The sequence below is a fragment of the Poecilia latipinna genome, unplaced genomic scaffold, assembly GCF_001443285.1.
Source record: "Poecilia latipinna isolate Pla-1442-1.1 unplaced genomic scaffold, P_latipinna-1.0 Scaffold454, whole genome shotgun sequence".
Lineage (NCBI taxonomy): Eukaryota > Metazoa > Chordata > Actinopteri > Cyprinodontiformes > Poeciliidae > Poecilia > Poecilia latipinna.
The window spans coordinates 327,874-349,051 of record NW_015113070.1 but is presented as its reverse complement, the minus strand read 5'-3'; the positions used below and the strand labels follow the sequence as shown (position 1 = coordinate 349,051).

The following is a 21,178-nucleotide window of genomic DNA, read 5'->3' as shown; positions in this document are numbered from 1 at the left end:
GTAACAAAAAAGCATGTTATGATCGATTAAATGTGCTGATATGTCATTGTGCTGCTAAACACATAACGCTGAGTGGAGCGGAGTACCGCTCCAAGATGGCTGCCCTAAATCTCGTCAGCGACAATAGGCGAGAGCAGTCCATGAGGCGTCTATCCTTATATTATGTCTATGGCTAAAACATTTAAAATGTGAGCTCTGCTATCATTGTCTTGGTTTGAAAATACTTACTCAAGCTACCGTGGTTATTGCTAAAATAAAATGTAAAAGATGATTTAAAATTTTAATTCAGTTGTAAGCAAGTACAGTTACTAAAACTAATTGTTGTTCATCTTTGTTTTAAGATGCAGTTAACAATGCTAACTCTAACTGTGATTCTAATGTTGATGTTTGTTATAAAATTAATATTTTCATTTTAATTTTAATTTGCAAAGTTGCTAATTCTTGTCTTTCTTAAAAATAGTTTGGTACTAATCATTCTAATTGTGCTAATCACCAGGCCATTTAAAATGACAATTATTTTTTGAAGTAATAAAATCCAGTTCACACACAATGTGAACCTGTAGCAAATGCTTTAAATTATGATTATAGTTACTGAAGTTAAAGCTTAGTTGCCAAAATGATCCTGAACTGTGCAAAACTAGAGACTTGATGGTTTGTTTACAGAACAGATGCTAGATTATCTTACAAAGGTTTCTACATTCGTAATGTTCCTCATCAATAATACAAATGTTGCTGCTTACATCTTCATTGTTGCTCATCAACAGTGAAGTTGGGGCACTTTATGTCAGTTTATTATATGTAATATATAATAAACTGAATTTATTTAAGGCAACACTTTTTTCCTCCTAGTTTGGAAATGAATTGAAACAAATGACTTCCCTGAAGGTAAGAAATCATCCCAAAGGCCAAAATGTGCTTTTGAAAAATGGCTGACATTGCAATGCAATATACAAAATCTGCAGTTAATGGAGTAAATCATGACAAACGGCTATGAATTTTAAATGTACAAGGATGGATCTTAAAAATAATGTTTTCTGAACACCAGCACACAGTCTCTGTTTTTTTATTTTTTTTTAGATACTTATGTCATGCTTGTGTTGCGGGCATACCTTCGTTCGTGGCTGTCCGGCACGTCCTGGAGCATGGGCTGCATCTCCTCCTGGGGGGAGGGGGTCAGCGTGGCCGTGGACTGGTGGCTGTAGGACACAGCAGCAGGGGAGGAGGCTGCCCCGCGTACTGGAGGAGTCGGACCCCGCTCCATCTCCTCCTCCTCCAGCTCATCAGGCTGCAGGTACATGTGAGATTGAGGCATAGGGCACTGCATGTCAGGATCACAGCTGCAACAAGACATAAACAAGGCTTGTTAGCTGCACATCAGTCAATGGAAGCATGCTGGAAAAAAGCACCAAATATTCATGCCATCTTGATATAAGTCAAAGAAAAAAACTCCTGGGGCAAATATTTGTGATGAATGAAAGAATCATGCTAAGGAACAGCAAGGAATAGTAATCTAGTTACTAGATTCAGAAACTCAAAAATCTAATCTTTTCTGTTTAGTAAATGCATAACAGTAGAGTCCTTTCAAGTTGTGTTGACAATACTTTATAGTGCAAAAGTTGTTAATGAGAAAAAACCCCTAATATCATTTCAATATTTAAATGTGAAAATCACGCAATACAAATGGTGCAAATTTCAGTCAAATGTTTAAAGACTTTTAGCATTTTAAGACCGACCTTAGAAAACTAAAAATAACTAACTCATGTTCATATCCTATGAACTGATTGCAGTATTCTGGCTTGACTGATTATGCTTTTGGCCAATACCTTTTTTGTTTTATTTTGTCTGAAAAGTCACTAAATACAGTCACTATGTTGGCAAAGTAAAAAGAGACGGTAACTAATTTTCAGACCTTTGCTGAGGTAGATAAGATGTCCCTAAATGAAGGAAATTAGGGCAATGTTAGTGAACCCCTAACTAATAAGATGACCCCTAACTAATGACTTCAATGATTGCTATTCTTTAAATGATGGTTTATGATGGTGATTTGACATAAAAAAATGCATTATCATGTAATGAAGGAGCTGATGGTAAACAACCAACAAATTGGTTTCAGGAGACATTTTTGTTGCAAGTTTACAGGGAATCTAAGAGATTACCATGGAAACTTATATGTTTAAGGATATTTTAAGGCTTGTTTGATTTAGTCTTTAAAGGGTAAATTTGCTCTTCCTCCATTTAATTTTACACTTGTTCCCGGTTTTATAAAGGACTTTTTAGGGTTTGAACAAGAGCCATCAGGACATTGTAAACTTTACTAAACATAAGAAATCAGAATAAATTTAGCCTAAAACAGATGTCACAAACCTGCCACGAATCTCTAAACTCTGTTTCTCTTTAAAAAACAAACAGTGTATCGTGTTTTTACCTTTCCTCCATAGAGAATGAGTACTCCTCTGTGTTACACATTGGGGCTGGGTTTGCCGGGGGAGGGGGGAGAAGGTCAGCCCAATTCATTGTGCTTTGTTTGGGTAGTTTGGGGGTCCGTACTCCCCTCTTATGACCCTGACTCCCTGCTTAAGAAAGAAAAGGACACCCTGTCAGTCACAACAAACAGTTCCTATGTACAAACTCAAAACTCTGAAATAGAAAAACATCAATTCTGAACAAAAATATAAATTTACAGTACTCAAAATGTAAATTAACAGGGCTGACAGAGAGAAATTGTTTTAATTTGCAAGGTTTCGTAAAGAAATGATGAGTAAAATGCTGGCTATAGAGGAAAAGCCAGCTGTTTAAGCCGGTGTTTGGAGAAAAGGTGTGAGCAAAACTGCAGAAACGGCTCCAATTAAAGGCAAGCTATTAAAATGGTGAACCAATGAGCTGTGATGTGCAAGGAGCAGTAAGGGTCTCTTCTTAATGGTTTGAACTTCAAACGTAATATCAGAATGGATACATGGCATTAAGGTGGCAGTGTTGCATGCCGTCTGCACTGTGTAGTCATTTGTCCTTGTCCACAGACAGACATTGAGAACTTGATGCAATTAAACTGCCCCACAATGGAAAGTAAAGCCATTTAACAGAATTAGGACAACATAAGCAGATGCTAAATATGAATACAAAACCGGATTCAGAAAAACAAAATTAAAATGTCCCTTCATATTTTCCTTCAAACGTTCTTGGGTAACAGTTGCGCTTACAAAATGGAAAAAGCCTACATGTCAAGGAGCTGCTGTCTTTGTTAAATGTTTTATGAGAAACTGGAAAAATAAACTATAAAATATTTACTCCGAAAAATAGAGGTATCTCAATCAAGGCCCAGGACTATTAATTATATAATTGATATAATAGTCCTGGTCAGGGACTATTATATCAATTAAACCAGGACTTATTAGTGTGCTGTAACTTTATGTCAGCCTCAGCAATGTTTTTAAATCAGAAATGCTCATGTACATCTCTTGGTGGGATGTGCTCATAGAATAAATCTGGATTTCCCTCACAATCTAAGAGTGTTTTCACATCTGATAGTCCGTTAGACTCGGTTCTATTGCGGACCAAAGTTGTAACATTTATTACATTTTCAGCCACTGTGGTTCACTTTCACACCGCAAAGGTTGCTCAAATCAAAGCTTTGAGCAACCTGTTCAACTCCTCGTCTGTGGTGGCGCTGCATTACAAACAAAGGAAGGAAACGACATGGAAACCTTTTAAAGAAGACACTGAACACAACTTCCTTCTTCATAAAATGTAAACAGAAATGGAGTGGAGAGAGTGGACAGACATTTGGAGTGGTGAAATTTTAGTGATTTCTTTTGTCTTTGGCCACAAGCCATTTCTCCCACTAGTGCTAGACTTGTATGTTTGTTTTGGGTGCAGACTCTGCCTTGCGCTATAGACTATATGGCATTATGCATATGGCATTCACATACCCATGTTAAAGTGTATAAAACTGTCTTTCAACATGAAGACAGTATTATAAGCTCCAAGCTTCTTACCAGAGGTGCTACTGCTGCCTCGGTCCGAGCTGTTGTAGGAACCTCCGGTGTGTGTGTCATGGGTCTGGTTGTAGGGGATGGTGGCGGGCATTGGACTGTCGCCTCCTCTGTACCGGTCTGTCAGTGAGAAAGCAGTTTGTAGCTTGTTCAGAACTCTTTTGCTACTTTGAAAAGAAAATTTAAGTGCAGAAAAAGCATCGTACAAACAGCTACTCATGGCAAGAGGAATGCAGCAAATTATTAAATGTGAACACATGCAACAAAACACCACGAGTATCACTCTATCAGAGAGATACATTAACTTGAGTCAAAGACCTCTTCACAATACCAAATCCAGGACAGTGCTTGACAACGTCCCAATTTAGAAAAGAAAAGAAATGCAGAAAGGAAGATGGAGCGGCACATGAATGGTATAGAGAAAAAGCAGACGGAAAGAGTGATGATGCCTGTGTTCACAGAGAAGGACTGAGAGAAAGCCAAAGGGTTGATGAGCATCAAGTCTTCCACAGCGAAGCTGAAACAGCCAGAAGCCGAAACAACAGTAGGGAAAGTCAAGTGGAGGAAGATCATGGCTCGGAGATGACTTCTGCAGCCGTGGCTGCCCCCCCTGCAGCCGCACACTCACCCTTATTCAGCTTGTTTTGCTCCAAGATGTTGTACTGAAGCTGAGAGCCCATTTCCTGCTTCTGCTGGATGGACGGAGGCTTCCAGCAGTGTTTCTCATTTACTTCCCCTCCACCCCCGAGTCCACCTCCGCTCCCTCCGGTCCCTCTGTCCGAGTTCATGTTGTTGCCCATGATGGCGGACTGGATGAGCTGCGTGGTGGCGTAAGGCGTCGGCTGGCCCCCAGGACCGACAAAGCGACCATCTTTGAGGTTCGGGCTGTTGAAGGTCTTCATTTCGTTGATCTTGTTGGACAGGTCTACGTCTCCGTAGACGCCGGACTCTGGTACCATGAGGTTGGTCTGCTTGTTATCCATCTGGCTGTTATAATTGGCGATACAGTCGGCTGGGGAACATGAGGAGGGAATTAAGTCAGTCTTTGCTATACCACTGATCAGCTTCTGATCAAATGTAAAGCTGAAAGGCTTATAGTATTTGGGTCAAGTCCAGTTCATTAGTACAGCACATTTCAGCAACAAGACAGTTCAAAGTGCTTTACATGATAAAAACAATACAGCAACCAATTATGACAAGCAACAGACATTACATTTTGTCAAATGGCATCATCAAAATCACCTAGAATAATGCTGATTAATCTATATTAATCAGTATTCCACTGGAACACTGACAAAATATTTTCAGCCTCGATTTAAAGGAATTAATTGTTTCTGGTTCTGGAGATTCAGAGTAAACTAAAAACATCTGTGTGATTGACATTTTAGGGAGGCCTGTAAAGACAATGGAACTAAAGAGAAACACAAGGATGAGTTTCTCTAGCTATGGCTGGAATGTTAGTCTTTTAATCCTAGAAATGTTCTTCAGGTAATAGAAGTCCGACTTTGTATCTGTCTTTATGCGTCTCTGCAGGTTAAGGTTCACTATGCCTTAATAACCTACCGTAGTGAAGCTTAACCTACGTAGGGTTAAGGTTTGGGACCTGATCTCCAGTTTCTAACTGTAATAACTGAAGCTACATGCCAAATCTAGATCATTCCTCTTTAGCTCTAAAGAGAATAGCTTCAGTTTTGTTTTTGTTCAGCTGGAGAAAGTTATCACCCTTCCATGCATAACTTTTTGCAAGTTATGCATGGAAGTTATGCAGAACCTTTGTTCTAAGAACAGATGCTTAGATTTGTCTTAAGCATCTGTTCAGTGCATTGAGGGTTTCAGAGTCACCTGGTGATATTGTAGAAGGAGGCAAGTCCTCAGAATTAAAGTTTTAAAAAAGGATGGCAACAGCATAGAGTAAGAACAAACAAACGACACATCTAACATGATTGCATATCTAGGAGAGTATTGATATTTCAAAATAACTAACATTACAAAATAACAAATTTTAGAGCTGTAACCATGCATCAAAACTCTGATATTACTACCTAATAATTTCATTCTGGCCCTCGCCAGAATGAAATGTATTTAATGTATTAAAAATTATTTTTTATTTTTCCTTGTTTTCAATGGCTGCAAGTCAGAATCATTAAATAGTTGTAATACATCTTTCTATGTGTAATGATGAATGTAAAACTTCACTTTTTAAATTCATTTATTAGCATGAATAAATATTGGATCAAGCTGTGATTTTTACTCATATCTACCTGTAGTTAGGCATACAGGTATCAGCTTTTTATTTTATTTTTTTTGCTTAGCCTCACTAATGACTCAGTGTGGGCGTCATCTCTGTTCTCCACCATCTGATGGTGGCGGCAGCGTCTTCACTCATGGAGAAGGACAGACAGACATGTCTGTATCAAAGACACGGAACGAAGCGCGCCGTAAAAGCACAGCTTCACTGACAGATCCAATTTTCTCCGGCTCATAAAATATTCAAATCCTCCAGCAGATCTGAGAGCCAGCCCCCGCGGTAAAAAACCAGAGATGACCGTATAAGTACACGTGGCTCATGCCGCACATTTGAGCTGCGCATCAACACTTTAAAGGACTGATGTGCGAAAGTCCCCCTATGGCTCAGATAAAGGGACATTAACTCTGATTTCTTTGCTCTGTCACCCAGTCAGTGATCCTGTTAATGTGCGGAGTTTAGTTTTGGCACACACACAAAGCTTTGCGTCTGGCAAGCTCCTTAACAGCGGGGCATCATGTGAGGGACTGAAGGCTGCCTGTTTTTGCCTGTTATTCCCTGTTAAACATCGCATGCTGTGTTCAACCTCGGAAGGGTGATTAGCACCAAGAAAAACTGAAGTTGACTATGAAGTCTGCGGAATGAATTATTAATCCTCACAGGGAGAGGTTGGAAGTTGGGAGAAGCGATTGAGCGGCTGGATGTATATTGGGTCGAACAGCTGGACAGGAATTATGTGGCACTTTTAAAGCCGGAGCCCCCATCTAGCATAATTTAGAACATAAAACATTTTATTGCGGTCCAAGTTTCCACTGACAGGGTTGCTGGTCGTGGCTGAAAACTATTAAGCCCTGTCATCCAGGCTTAAATTCTGTAGGTCACTGTTCTCCAAGTGGTGTAAAGCAATCGGAACAAAATGATCCTTAATTAGTTTTAAAACGAGTGCTTGATCTCATTCACTTTTAGCAAGCTCTGAAAATAGGCTTAGGAACAAAACAGTTTTCTATGAAGGTATTTTATAAAACATTGAGCCTTTGTCACGTTTCTACTGGTTATTTATAGGAAAGTCAATGGATACTTTCACAAAAAATATAGGCTGGAGATGAGCCCCACAAAATATCTTAAGTGAAAAAGGTTGAAAAGAGAAAATGTAAAGTTTTTATGGAGTAGACTCATTCAATAACTTAAAATAGAAATGTTCCAGTATGACCAAGTGAAACACATTAAATAGATTTAGACAAAAACTGTCTAAATCATTTAGTTCTCATACTAATAACTAATGAAAACATGACATTTAAAATAATATCAGACCAATAAACTATGTTTAATATATTTACTCTAACGAGACACATTAATGCATATATTCAAATTTCTTGAGTTTGACTGTAAATAAATGTAAAACATTACAAAAGGCAAACAAAAAAGCATAGCTGGTTAAGTGAATTCAATGTTATTGATTGTTCCACTTCTAACATTTTCTGTTCTGAGTGTGTTTCACAGAGGAGGATAGTTAGTGGTGCACCATCTCCAACTGTTTTCTGAAGAACACAAAATGGATTTTGTGTAAACGAGATGTTAACATCTCAAAGTTTCATAGAAAATGAATTTGCCTAAACTGCTATTACGCCCTCAGATTTGTCTTTTTTTTTTTCTAAGGTAATTTATTTGTATAGCACATTTTTAGCAACAAGGCAGTTAACAGAAATCCACTTTGGTTTTCTTCCCTGTTTGACAAGCTATTAGCTTCAATTCTCATGCCTTTTTAGGATTCCCAAAACAGAGAAGCCTTTCGAGCGAACATTTGGAAAGTTGTACTTGCAAGAATACACAAATGCAAATATTTCATCAGTGAAGATATTTTTAATGTCTAGTGGACATCAATATTTCAATAATTACTCTCTTAAAACAAGCTTCTATATCTGGTTAAAAGGTTACTTATAATTTGGTTTTGTCTTATTTCAAGAGTGATAAGATATTTGCACTAGAAAAGTAGACCAAAACACTTTCTAAGATTGAGTGTTTTCACAGTGCGTTTTGATTCATGTTGATTCTTTTTCCTTAGTATTTTCTAAGTTGGTACTCCTTACATAATGTTCTGGAACCATTTCCAGGGTCTGTTGGGGAATACATTTTTGTTTTTCCTTAAGAGGGTTTACAAAAGATTGATAACAGTCTCATTTCTCAAAGGAATATTTCAAATGACGGCCTAAATGAAGGTGCCAGGTACCTCACAGTAGGGGAAGGGACAACTCTAGGAATTGTGACTCGGTCTAATCCTATCCCTCTTTCTGCTGACCCTCCTCCTCTTCCTCCCTACATCCTCCCTTTCTGGACGCCGTCTGCAGGCCAGCCCTGACCTCCTTCGTCTGCTGCACATTTCTTAAACAACTGAGCACTTAGAGGAAATTACATTACTGGCTATAACAACTGTATGGAAATCAGCAGAGCAATTTGATTAGCAATAGAGTAGAGCTATAAGCCCTGCTCAGTGTACTCCTTTTATTTCCTGCCTAAAACAGCTCTACCCTAACCTCAGATAAATCAAACACACAAAAACACAGTCTCCTGTTTTTACTTCTTCCGCAGACCTGCAGAAGGCAGAGATGCACACACCGACTCTCCAGAGAGCTAACCCAGATATCAGATTGTACTCCCCTCTTCCCTTTTTTTTTTTACACTGCAGATTCCCCCGGCTCCCGCATATCTTATCACCGTAACTATTTTAAGAGGCTGCGCCGTCACCTCCAAGAGTCAACTGTTTACTTTTGGTCTGCGTTACCTGGTCGGCTGTACGTGGCCAGGTTGCTGTCGCTGTTGCCGTTGCCCGCCGTGCAGCAGTTGATACTGCAGTCGTTGTGGTTGGAGCAGGAGTTGGGCCACGTGTCGGCCAGCCAGGGCTGAGTGGCTGAGTCGCCCATGTTTAGCAAACCGGGCCTATAAAAGAAAACCCAAATGTTTAACAATAGAGACAGGCTTGGCCAACACCGTAGCGATATTCATCCGAGTGAACAGGAAGCACCCGCAGAAACAGAAGATTATGGAGGAGTTTATTTATCCAGCTGAGAACAGGAAAACTTAAAAAAAAAAAGAAAGAAAAAAGAATCTGGCTTCAGTAGTTTTTGCCTTTTGGGCAAACGTGCGCAAAGGGAACACATTTCAGGGTGGGGGGCAACAAAAAAACACAAGACCAGCTAAATAGATTGTGTGTGCTTGACTTGCCTAGAGCTGACAACACTTTCTCTGAGCCTCCGTGAGCATCAGCGATCTGCTTGGATTAGACAGCCAGATAAAATTCACTCCCCGTGCTGCGAAATGCACATCCTGAGCAGTCAGTGAACCACAAGTGCACTCTGAATAGATTCCATGGTGTCACAATATCTCTTTCATTTTTTTTTAGCTGAACAGAAGGCATAAAAACACCAACTCTTTCTTCTACAGTATATCTTTGTTTCTGATTATTTAGCTTCTATCAAACATTTTACACAATATGCATCTTCTCAGAGAATTAGGAAGTCAGTGGAAAGCAGTTTTTACTCATCAGTGTAATATTCCAGCTTAAAGCTAAAAAAAAACCTAAAATGAAGCAATTGAGTAAATTAGAATATTACATAATATTACATAAGACGAATTGACAGGAATCGGATAAAATATCCATTTTATCTCAGAAATGTTATGATATGGACAAAACAGTCGTGGACAAGAGTGATGACTTGACAGGTTTTGAGCAGTCACTGACTGCATCAGGGTATTCTGCAGCACCATGAACTAAACATTTAGTTTTGCTAACTCAAAAGCACTAATTATTTCAACTAACATTAAAGTAGTTAAGTATCTACTATAAACTTATGCTAGATAGTTGGAAGGAGCTAATGCTAAATCGCTAATTTAAATTCGACATTGAAAGACTACAACCCTCAACCCTCAAGTTTTTCCCTCAACTAATCTTTAATATGCTTTGATACAGCTAGCATCTTTAGCAACAATCAATTGGAATGACTGTATCCTTAACAATTTGAATGTCTTAGGCCTTCACATACAATTTATGGCAAGGTGAATGATCAATTTTTTCTATTAAACAGAATTTTGAGTTTTTAAACAACCATGTACCAAATTTTTATAACGTGTTTCACATTTTCAATAAAAGTTCAGAAAGAAAATAATTTTTCAAAATGTACAAGGGCACTTAACAGGACTCTATTCCTGTTAAGTGGAATAGAGTCCTGTTTGACCTTTGGCCAAACACTGAGTCTAGAAAGAGAACATGCCGTATTCTATTACTGTTTAAATGGCTCAATCTAGCATCCAGAACAAGACAGTCTACTATAGAATACCAAAGCAATACTATGTATTGCTTTGGTATTCAAATCTGTGCAGCAAGATTCGCAGTCTGAATAATCCAGCACTGAATTAGCATCGAATTGCATTTCCTCACTCTGTCCTAAATGACTCATTTCTTGGATTCATTTTGGGTAATGAACACATTTGTCTTGTACAGCCAAATACAATCTCACAATGGCTCCTCCATCACCCCAGTGGTTCTGTGTTGATATCGAACGACCATTGTTTTCATGCAGAGCTGACACAGCCTCACTGCGTCCGGGATTCAATCATACAACTGGGTAATGTAATGAATATGGATTTACTGTTGATGGCTTCAAGCTAACTATTCATTAACACATGAACAACACACACGCACGCACGCACAAACACACACATTTATGACATGGCATTAAGTACATTCTGTACTCTGAGCAGAAAGCGGGTAATAATTGAATGCATTTTTTTTTTTTTTTGATGTGTGTGTGTGTCTGTTTTCCATTTACCGGCTATATGGGCGCCATGCCAGAGGCCATCTAGTGGATATACAAATGAGTTTTGGTGGTTCTAGTTCTGAAAGGTCTCACTTGTTTATGCACAATGCACCACTTCACTGTATGGGACGGCGAGCTTTGCATCTCCATTAAGGTTTTATGGTGATGTTGTGGCACAGCCTTGTGGTTGGATGTGGCTTTTCAGTGTGTGTGATGGGGATGGGCCCCTGGCAGGCTGCACAGCTCTTTGTTCCTGTAGTAATACAACACACTTTGTGCACCTATTTCCACCTCCTGCTACTTTAGAAAAAGCTCAGCTCTCCCCCTAGTGTTTGTGAAGGAAAAGTACCACTGCCCAACTCAGTCACACCCACTTTTTATTTATTAAAAATAGAATTTAAGGAAACTCTTCTTACCTTCCAGCACTGCTGACGCTTTCCCCACCCCTCTGATATGCCACTGAAAAGAGAGACAATAATTTTCAGTAGACTTTCACAGAAATGTAAAATACCAATTTTTTACAATTTCTTTACGCAACCAAAGGACATTATTGATGTTTAAAGAAATGCCCCAGCATTATAATTGTAAAGTGGAAGGAGAATACATTGTAATTTTCTTATTTTCTTAATTTATTTTTTAAAAGAAACAAAATGTGGGATGCATTTTAATTTTAATAAAAGAAAACCTTCCACTTAAAAAGTCTTTAAAAGTCTTAAATTCATATATCCAAAACTAAGGTCTTAAAATGTCTGAAATGAATTTCTTACATTTCATTTTTAATGAAATGTAAGAAACTTACATTTTCTCCCAAGAAACACATTTACGTTTCTTGGGAGAGGGGCAACCACAGTTCAGACATGGGGCATGCAAAAGGCAATGACTGAATACAGCATGTTAAAGTAGATAAATGTTGTATTCTAGCAGCATGGTCATAACAGGATCATTTAATCCCGTTTATTCCCGTAGGTTTTTTTTCCCCTCATGGGACTTTTCTGAGAGTCAAAAGTTTGATCACTGCGCTCTCGTTTCAGTGGTGTTCATTGGGTTCTGTGACTTGAGGAGAGTTGAGGCTACCAGAAGCAAGCTGCTAATATTCTTAATAGCTACCTTTTGTGCATCCAAAATGGGTAAGTGCAAATTGATCGACAGTTGGCAAGACAATGTTCGGTTACACCACCGATCCACTTCTGTTGCCAACCCATACGAGGCGAGGTGGATTCTGAAAGTCTAGATTGAAGAACCAGAACCAAATAGCAACGCATTTACATTTTTTGGGAGAGGGGCAACCACAGTTCAGACATGGGGCATGCAAAAGGCAATGACTGAATACAGTATGTTAAAGTAGGTAAATGTTGTATTCTAGCAGCATGCTTACTGCCATTTATATTTTCATTATGTTATAGATATTGCATTTCACCATTAATCAAATTTAAAAAGGTCTTTAAAAGTCTTTCATTTGAGTTGGTGAAAACCCGGATAGCTCCCCTCAGTCTCACCCTGTTAACGACAGGTGAACAGCCATGGCGTTAACAGCCAGGTTTATAGTTGTGCCATAATCCTCTTTTGTTTCCTGGACTGAACGATACTTTATGAAATTTTCAAAATTTGGAAAATGGTTTGTATGAGCTAATTCTGCTTTAATTTCTTAATTTTATCCTTGTTCTTCAATTGTTCACTAATGTTTCCTAACAAATTTCTATAACCTTCACAGAGCAAATTAAGAGAAAATTAATTACACAGAGGTGCTGAAGGTGACTGTTGACATCAAAATTAATTAAGTGGTGTCAGTGGGCTAAATAAATGCCAAACTTTTCAGTTCTTACAAACCTCAGAATTGTGTGCAAAGTTTGTAGCTGTACCATGACAAAAAAAAAAAAAAGTTAAAATACTATTGTAACCAATTATTTTTTGACTTTTTAAATGCTGGCATGTTTGCATGGTGTCAGCAGAGTCACACGTGTGGTGCAGGAGGATTCACCCTAAGAGGCTTATGAGGAACAAAAACGCGGAACTCTTTGGTTTTCTAGCTCAGGTTCAACTCGTTTGAAGCTCCTCACGTTGCAAGTCGAACACTTTCAAGAAACTCTGAGCTGCCGGTGTGTGAAAGGGAGATAAACCTCCAACTTTAATTACAATCTGTACCCTGAGAGGAGAGGAGGGTAGAAAGAGAATGAGCCCTGGTCTCGGCTCTGTTCATTCTCTGGCTTCTTTTTTTTTTTTTTCTTTCTCTAAAACAGAAAATAGCTGGGGTCCCTCATATCCGTAGGAAGCATAATTGTCTGGTTGTAGATTGAAATCAGTATAATACCCTGCACAGTCTCGCTTCTCTAAAACTAACAAAACCTTATTACACAGGTGAGGAATGAGTCTGACCTGAAAGATTTCCAACAGATCGTGAAACGAGCGTGTAGCTGCAATAAGAGTCTGGATGACTGCAACCCTCGAGGCAGAAAAAAAAGTAGCAAATAAAACGGTAGCTACAGATAAGAGGGTATGCTCAGACAAGATCAACCTTGGGGAAAGAGACAAACACATTGTCTTTCCCCTCTATGTAGCTCACTGCCGTGTCCTTTCATCTACTCTCAGCCATGCCACGCCTTGGACAGACAAAGAATTTTTTTTTCCCTGATGGGTTTCGGTCTGCGAGCGGACCAGAAACAAACTCATACGGAAGGAACGCTTCTTTCTCTATCTGCTTCACGGCATGTCACTTTGATTTACAAATGACCTCCCTGAGTTATCTAAACGGTGCATCAGTGCTGTGTCATTCTCTAAAATCCCATCTAATGTTGCAAGCAGCTGCTTTGATCAAGTTGCTACTGGCTTTAATAGCCTCTTAGCAGAGTGGCGTCTTGATCACTGGCACCGACTTCTGACTCAACCCAAAACACTGAGCAGAACCTTTGTTTTTAAGTAACTCTGCAAATGATTGGTTTATTTTACTGGCTTTTACTAAGTGCTGACTTTATAAGGTCAGTGATTTTTATTTTAATAGTTTAATCAAAGATGGCAGATGTTGCAGATTACAAGTAAGTCAAATTTAAAACTCTTTAATGACACCTTGGGTGAAATCGAAGACCAAAAAACTCTAAATGCATGTGATGGTAGCAGGATCCTGCTGTATTAGAATCAAGCAGAGCAAAAAATACTGAAATTCTTCCCGTCCTCACAGAACTGAGGCAGTGGTGAAAATGAACGCCTTCCAGCAGCTCAACACAAGAAAGGCAGCATTGCTCCTTTTCCATTTGTTTCCTATGGATCTGACACAATGTGGTAAAAGCTAGCCCTCCTCCAGCCAAGTGATCTGCGACATCCGTGCAGGAGAGATTTTTCACTTGTAGATGTAGACGTGCACACAAAGGCTAGCAACTCCGCAAGAAAGTTGAAAAGTTACTGGGTGCTCCTGTTGCACCCAGTGACTTTTCCTGAGTTCAAAGCCTGTCACCATGATAGGCACAAAAAAGCTAGCTAGTTAGCTAGCAAGGAGGTATATTAGCAGCTAGTTACCAGTAGCCTCAATCTCCTCAACTCAGAACACAATGAAGATGTCAACACACCTCGCAAACTTTTGATTGACAGAAAAAATGCATGTATGAGATTAAATAGTCCTGCAACAACAAAATTTAAGACCTCCGATTAATGTATTTACTTACATTTAGTTTTATGAATTTAAGATGCTTTAAGAATATGCAGACACCCTATGCTTGCACATATCTGAAATAAATTGCTTACCTGTTGGTGTGAATGTGAAGGATGGCACTGTTGGGAAAAGAAGAGAAATATTAGTGTTTTCAAACTGCAAGTAATCTTTAAGATGTTTTTAAACCAGACTTTCAACCTGAAGTCTGATCCATTGATAAATTCTTGCTTAATCAGCAGCTGGTTCTGATTTTAACCCTACATGGTTAAAAGCCTGGTTATGGGTCACACACGAGGAATCTATCTCAGCTAGCATTGAATGTTTGGAGCATGTCCGCTGAACGTTGTCTTGAACGTCCGCTGATTACGTTTGATCGACGTCCAAATGAAACTCCAAAGGACGTCCGGCGGACATCCACGTTTTCGGACTCAAAATTGACCACCATTAAACTTTCAGTTGAATATCCACCAAAAGTCTGCTGACTACTTTCAGCGGACTTTCGCATTTTATTCAAAAATAAAAAGCTATATAATAGTTATGCTAGGTCAGTGGAAATGCTAACATAGCAGCAATTTTATTGTAATGCAAGGTTTTCATGAGGAACAGTTGTCTTCCATTACCATGGGATATTAATCCAATGTTGTAACAAATTGTAGAAGAAGAAAAGCCAAGCTGGCCCCACACTTAGTTTTCACATGGAACAGTTGTCTTCTGTTTACAACACATTTTAATCTAATGTAATAAATTGTAAAATTGATGACAACCAAATTGATGACAAAACGTTTCATTGGCTACAGAGAAACGCACATAACAAAGTCCAGCTATAGGATAATGTTCAACAATTCATACAATTTTAGACTGAAAGGCACATGAGATTCTGCGACAGACTGGCGACCCATCTAGGGTGACCCCACCTCTCGCCCAGAACGTTAGTTGGAGATGGGCACCAGCAACCCTCCTGAACCCACTAAGGGACAAGGCTGTATAGAAAATGGATGGATGAGATTAAATATTTCAGTCACCAAGAACTGGTGACCAGAAAGACTTCTCTCTCCACCCAGTCTGAATAGATCTCTGCTGCTCTGCTTGGTGGTTTGAGAGAGGATTTTGGATAAAATGTTGTAGACAGCAGATCAGGTCCCTGGAGATCCAACTAAAAAAGGAAAACAGAGAATTTAAAAGTCAATATTTAAACAGTACTGCACCTGATAGATGGAAAGAATAATGTGAAGAGAAAGGCTAATTATGTTTTCAAAAAATTATACATACTATTTATTTCTGAACAACTCCTGATTCCAGTTTTTGGTTCAGGACTTCTAATTTTTCTGCAGTGGAGGCTGGAAGGCCGAGCTCATCCAGTGAGTCCATCTCTTCAGCAGAACCAGTGACTGTCAGACGGGTCAGAACGGCTCGCAGCATCCCGGGGTTTCCCAGGCAAACTTCTTCAGCTCCTTAAGGCTTTGAAGACGTTACACAGAATGCTTCAGTCTGCAAAGAATGATAAAAAAACGCTGTAATGTAAAATAATAATTTATTATAATATAGACTGGGGGTGTTCAGCCCTGCAGGTCAGGACCCTCTGTCCTGCTTTAGATGAGTCTCTGCTGCAGCTCACCTGGATTAACGCAGGAAAACTAAAACAGACAAAACTCCCACCACACAAACCTTTATTTGCATTTAACTCTCTTATTCATATCGTCAACTAATCAAATCCAAAAATGCCTTACATCTATAAATAATTAAATTAAAAATATGATACATACACAAAGTGTAGTCACTTTTTACATGTTGGTTAAATTTACCTGATAGAGGAATTTCCAGTTGAAGGGAGTCAGTTAGTGGAGTTACTGGTTGGACTAAACAGCTACAGGTGAACACAGAGCAGCTGCTGGATGAGATGGTGAAGATGGAGGACAGGTGGGAGGCTGTGGCTGCTGGAGCTGCTGGTCATGGGGTAGATTTTCTGGATCTGTGGCTTTTCCTAAAAATCTGAATAGATCTCAGTTCACCTGTAACAAAAACATTTAATTAAAAACCTGCATAAACATCAGCGTGATTTATTTAATTAATCAAAGTTTTGTCCAATAACACTTGATTATCATGTATTTCTAAGTGGTCTGTAATACTGTTGTAACTCGTAATCACATTGAAGAAACATAGAGATCAAACTGAAGGAAACCATGAACAGCTCTCTCTCTCTCTTTGCAGCTAATAATCCTAATTACTGCCTTACAAAAACTTTTTACCTGATCCTCTTGGGCTTCTGCTTTGAGGTCTGACATCTTCAGCCAGACAACATTTCTGTATGACTTTCAAGTTGTCACCTGAAATTACATATGAGAAAAAACAATCATTACTTTAATCAAATATATTAAAGGAAACATTCAAACATAAACATAATAATGTCCATTAAGAAAGAGTATGACCAACTCGGAGCGTCCTCTTCATCAGAAAAACAGTGTCTTCAGTCAGAGGCTGTAACACAGACTGCTACAGGAGGTCCTTCCTGCTCACAGCCATCAGCATCAACAACTCTTTGAAGGACCTTGAAATAATAAGATAAACATTAGATCTAATTGGCAAATTAACTAACACTGAATTAAGCAGAACATCACCCAGTAGCTTGTGCTGTGATACCAACAAATGTTGTGCTATTAATATGTAGAGCTGCATATTATTTTGTAGTTGATGATCCAATAAATGGTGTAACTCCCATTACCAGCTGCCTCTTCTCATGGCTGTGTTGGAAAATGTCAGTAAGCTTTGCACATTTAGCAATACAAAGTATTAATACATTTATTTTCTTTAATCTGGCTTTTTAAAAAGGACAATGTAGAACTCAAGTTTTTAAATGTTATAATTTTATGCGCTGAAAAAGTTAATTCGCATTCAGCTTTACTCGTTGCCAGCAGCTAAACTTCTCCTCAGTAGTAGACTGAGGAGAAAACATCATGTTTTTTCAAAGCCCTCAGTATATGAACGAAGCGGTCCGTCCACGAACTCTCCCGATTACCTACTTCCCAGTTATGTTGACTCGGTGGCTTAGGACAAGTAACATTAAGGGAAAAAAAGAGCAGGACACTTCACGTAGATAAATATTTCTGGTCAGGTCAAGCTTTATAATAGAGGTTGAGAAGTCATAGTATCGGCACGTGCTCGATACGAAGGAGGACGAAGCTTAGCGTGATACAAACGCACACAAAAGGCATCAGCAACAAGTTATGTGGCTTTTTACGCTTTAACCACGTGCCTGGTTAGAATATGACAGAAATAAGTATGGATACTAATAACTTACCGAACAAGGTAGATCCCATCACTTGCGTTGCTTTTTAACTGCAGAAATCCGAGTTGGGAAGAGACGTTACTCTGCAGAAAATTCATATTTTCCAAACGGAAGTACTTCTTGGACTTTTATTTAAGTATTACTCTCCTTTGAGATACGTTTACATTATATTGGAATAAATGCAACGTTGATTATGCAGGAAAGGAAATGAGAAAAATCGGACTTATAACCATTATTTGAATTGCGAGGATAATGTTTGGCCGGGCGTGGAGCCCCCTACTGGATAAATAAGGTATTGAAGCTAGTAACCCAATTTTTAAACGATACACACGGACGAACAGATAACTTTCAGACAACATTCAGACTCTCTAAAATGACAAAAAAGAGAGATTTTGTCAGAAATATTAACCACCATAAAGGCTTTAAATATATTAAAATTCGGCGAACGTCAAGTCCGAACATTTATTTATTTATTTATTTATTTTTTATTAAGACATAGAAGAGACGTTTGCATTAGAATAACAGCAAGAGTAACAAAAAGAAATCTTAATGTATTTTGTAGGCTTAAATAAAGCTCTTTGTAATGCCTCCGTTTTTTGGAAGTTTTTTAAAGCAGCATTTATAAAAACGCCCGGAAGACGTTCAAGAACATTCAAACCACCAGAAGTATGCACTTCAAAGTGCATACTTCTGAAGTGCATTCAGAAGTATGCACTTTGTATAAGAAGTGAAAAATAAAAATTTGATAAAAAATAATAACAGCCATAAAAGTTTTAAAGATATAAAAACTAAATCAAGTGAAATGACAGCAAAAAAAGAAACTTAATTGGGAACGAATGTTCAGAGTGAATGTTCAGACGTTTGCTGAACGTCAGGTCCGAACATTCGACGTTCGACTTTCAGAATACGTTCACGGACGTCGTGCAAACATTTTCTTGCTAGCTGGGATGCTACTGTAAAGCAGCAGAGTGCAGGCTAGCTCCTCATTAACCAGGTAATATTAGCATCTTATTTGTCTCTCTAAATTAGAAGCAGAAATAAAAAAGGGGTAATATTCTGTGTGCTTAGCATTTTTACTTGAAACCTATTGCTATTTTTCAATATTCATCCCGAAGTGTAAATCATTTTTTCCTTGGTTGGAGTTGGGTAAAAGTATAAAGGTAAGAGGGTTTTTTTTTTTTTGTTGTCCAAGTAAAACTATTGGATTCAAAACAACTGCATCTTTTAAAAAATCTGCATGTCATTTTCCTCTCATGATTTTAGTCCTTAGAAAATTTTCAAAGAAAAACGTTATCCAGGTGCTCAAGCAAAAATCTCATACTATAAATCTGGAGGACAACTATTGTTTTTGCTTTACTCTTTAAGCAAAAAGCAAAGAGTAATGCTGTGAGGTTTGAAGTTGATGCAATCCTTACAGCAAATTGTAGCAACATTACCCACTCTAGTTTTGTCCAAAACAATCCAAGAGGAGCAATTGTGCTCCTCTAACGTTGTTTTTATCCTCAAATAATGACTTCGTGGATTACTTGTGCCAACAAACATCCTCTAAATGCAATAATCTTGTGTTGGAATCTGTCCTGAAGATATCGGCTGTCATGTGGCTTTTATCTCTCTGATGAATGCCTTTGAAGAGGAGACACTGGCTACCCAAAACAGTCTGCGACAAATGCAAACATGACTGAAATGCATAAATCAGGTCTCCTTTGTCAACCTGGACTGATGTTTATCTCAAGGCTAGATAAAGCTTCATGTGAGGTATGACTATATTTGTTAGTTTTGGGGTCTTTATACAAACAAATGTCTCTTTCTCATCTTCACATGACATCCATGAGGAGGAATCAGCAGATTTAAGTTCGACTGATTGTGACCAGTAACATCTTATTCCAATCAGTAAACAAAACTAAAGTGCTACAAGGTCATGGTGATAACAGTTCCCTTTGGTGCAGAAGATATTAAAGAGAGTCTGCAGATTAGCACTGAAAGTTGTCTGACTGACAAGGAGAATCCTAACAAATTTATTTTTCCAAAAGCAGCATTTCGTCCTTCACTATGATGCCGTATTTTCTTTATAGTAGCTGTTATTATGAAGCAGTAACTGCTACTTATTTCTTAATAGAGTGGTTATTTATTAACCGCTAGTTAGTGCTAATTAGTACTAATCACGTTAGTGATTAACGTGATTAGCACAGCTACAATAATGTAACTCATGTTAGATTTGAACATGTTTGGCAGCATTTCAAAAATTTTGAGTTGAAATAGGAATGAACATTCTCTAAAAACAGTTAATATTTATGCTTGCTGTGCTAATTGCTAAGATTAAAAAATGTGAACCATCAGCTTTTATCTCTTTCTTTAAAAGTACAGTTTATACTAATCGTCTCGGTTTACTAAAGCTATTTCTTGTTCTTTGTCTTTCTTCTAAAGTACAGCTGCTAATTTCAACCGTCCACATTTCTAATCATTGATGTTAGATCAATCAATCAATCAATCAAATTTTATTTGTATAGCACATTTCAGCAGCAAGGCTGAAATGTGTGCTTTACATAATTAAAAAACAAAATAAAAACAGCATGTGACATTGAATAAACAGTAAGAAAGAGAGATTTTGGAAAAAGAAAAAAAAAAGAAACACTTTTGTTACGGAATTAAACGCCTGCCGTCGCCGGACTCCGCCGTCTGTTTAACACTTAACACGGGTATTATCCAGGCCTCGTCGCCGAACAGGACAAGGTCTCCAACCTTGCAGCACCAGGCTCCATCCACCTATCACGCGAATTTTTGCGCTAGGACTTCGCCATCCTACACGGATTTTTGTGCACTATTTTTACCTGTTAGAGTCTAGAATTTACAGGGTTTTTCTGTGTTAGATGATAAAAACTTGGTTAAATAAGAACTTTGCAATCACTTTGTTTTTCTGGTAAAATATCAGTAAAACCAACGTCTTACATAGACTCCTGTCTCACACGCATTGTGTGAGAGAGATGTTTTTTTTTCTTCTAATATAAATAATTCATGATTATTCAATGACACAGAGCAAAAAAAAGGAAATGATGTTCTGATTCATTCATATTTAGCTGTAGGCCAAACCTAAAAAAAAAAAAAAAAAAAAAAAAAAAAAAAAAACCAAAAACCAGCCACAAATTTGTAATTGGGGGGTTAAAAAAAAAAAAAAAAAAACATAAAACCAGCCACAAATTTGTAATTGGGGGG

At 38.3% G+C, this 21,178-nt stretch overlaps 1 protein-coding gene and 1 long non-coding RNA gene across 8 annotated transcripts in view; both read right to left on the bottom strand.

The window, feature by feature from the left end:
- The window catches only part of robo1 (roundabout, axon guidance receptor, homolog 1 (Drosophila)), a 310,894-nt gene that overhangs the window by 16,179 nt on the left and 273,537 nt on the right, over positions 1–21,178 (bottom strand). For 5 of the 7 annotated variants that reach the window (XM_015038826.1, XM_015038820.1, XM_015038823.1 and 2 more), the window contains 7 exons: positions 14,778–14,804; positions 11,462–11,504; positions 9,014–9,168; positions 4,618–5,001; positions 3,993–4,109; positions 2,426–2,573; positions 1,110–1,337 (listed from right to left, as the gene is read on the bottom strand). In XM_015038826.1, the coding sequence (XP_014894312.1) occupies positions 1,110–1,337; positions 2,426–2,573; positions 3,993–4,109; positions 4,618–5,001; positions 9,014–9,168; positions 11,462–11,504; positions 14,778–14,804 (1,102 nt within the window). The remainder of the gene's footprint in view (positions 1–1,109; positions 1,338–2,425; positions 2,574–3,992; positions 4,110–4,617; positions 5,002–9,013; positions 9,169–11,461; positions 11,505–14,777; positions 14,805–21,178) is intronic. The other 2 variants (XM_015038821.1, XM_015038824.1) reach the window with 1 other exon arrangement.
- Positions 15,633–18,488, bottom strand: LOC106951358 (uncharacterized). Its single transcript, XR_001425801.1, has 3 exons — positions 16,932–18,488; positions 15,955–16,694; positions 15,633–15,838 (listed from the first exon to the last, which is right to left on the bottom strand). It is a non-coding gene; the product is annotated as an uncharacterized LOC106951358 (long non-coding RNA).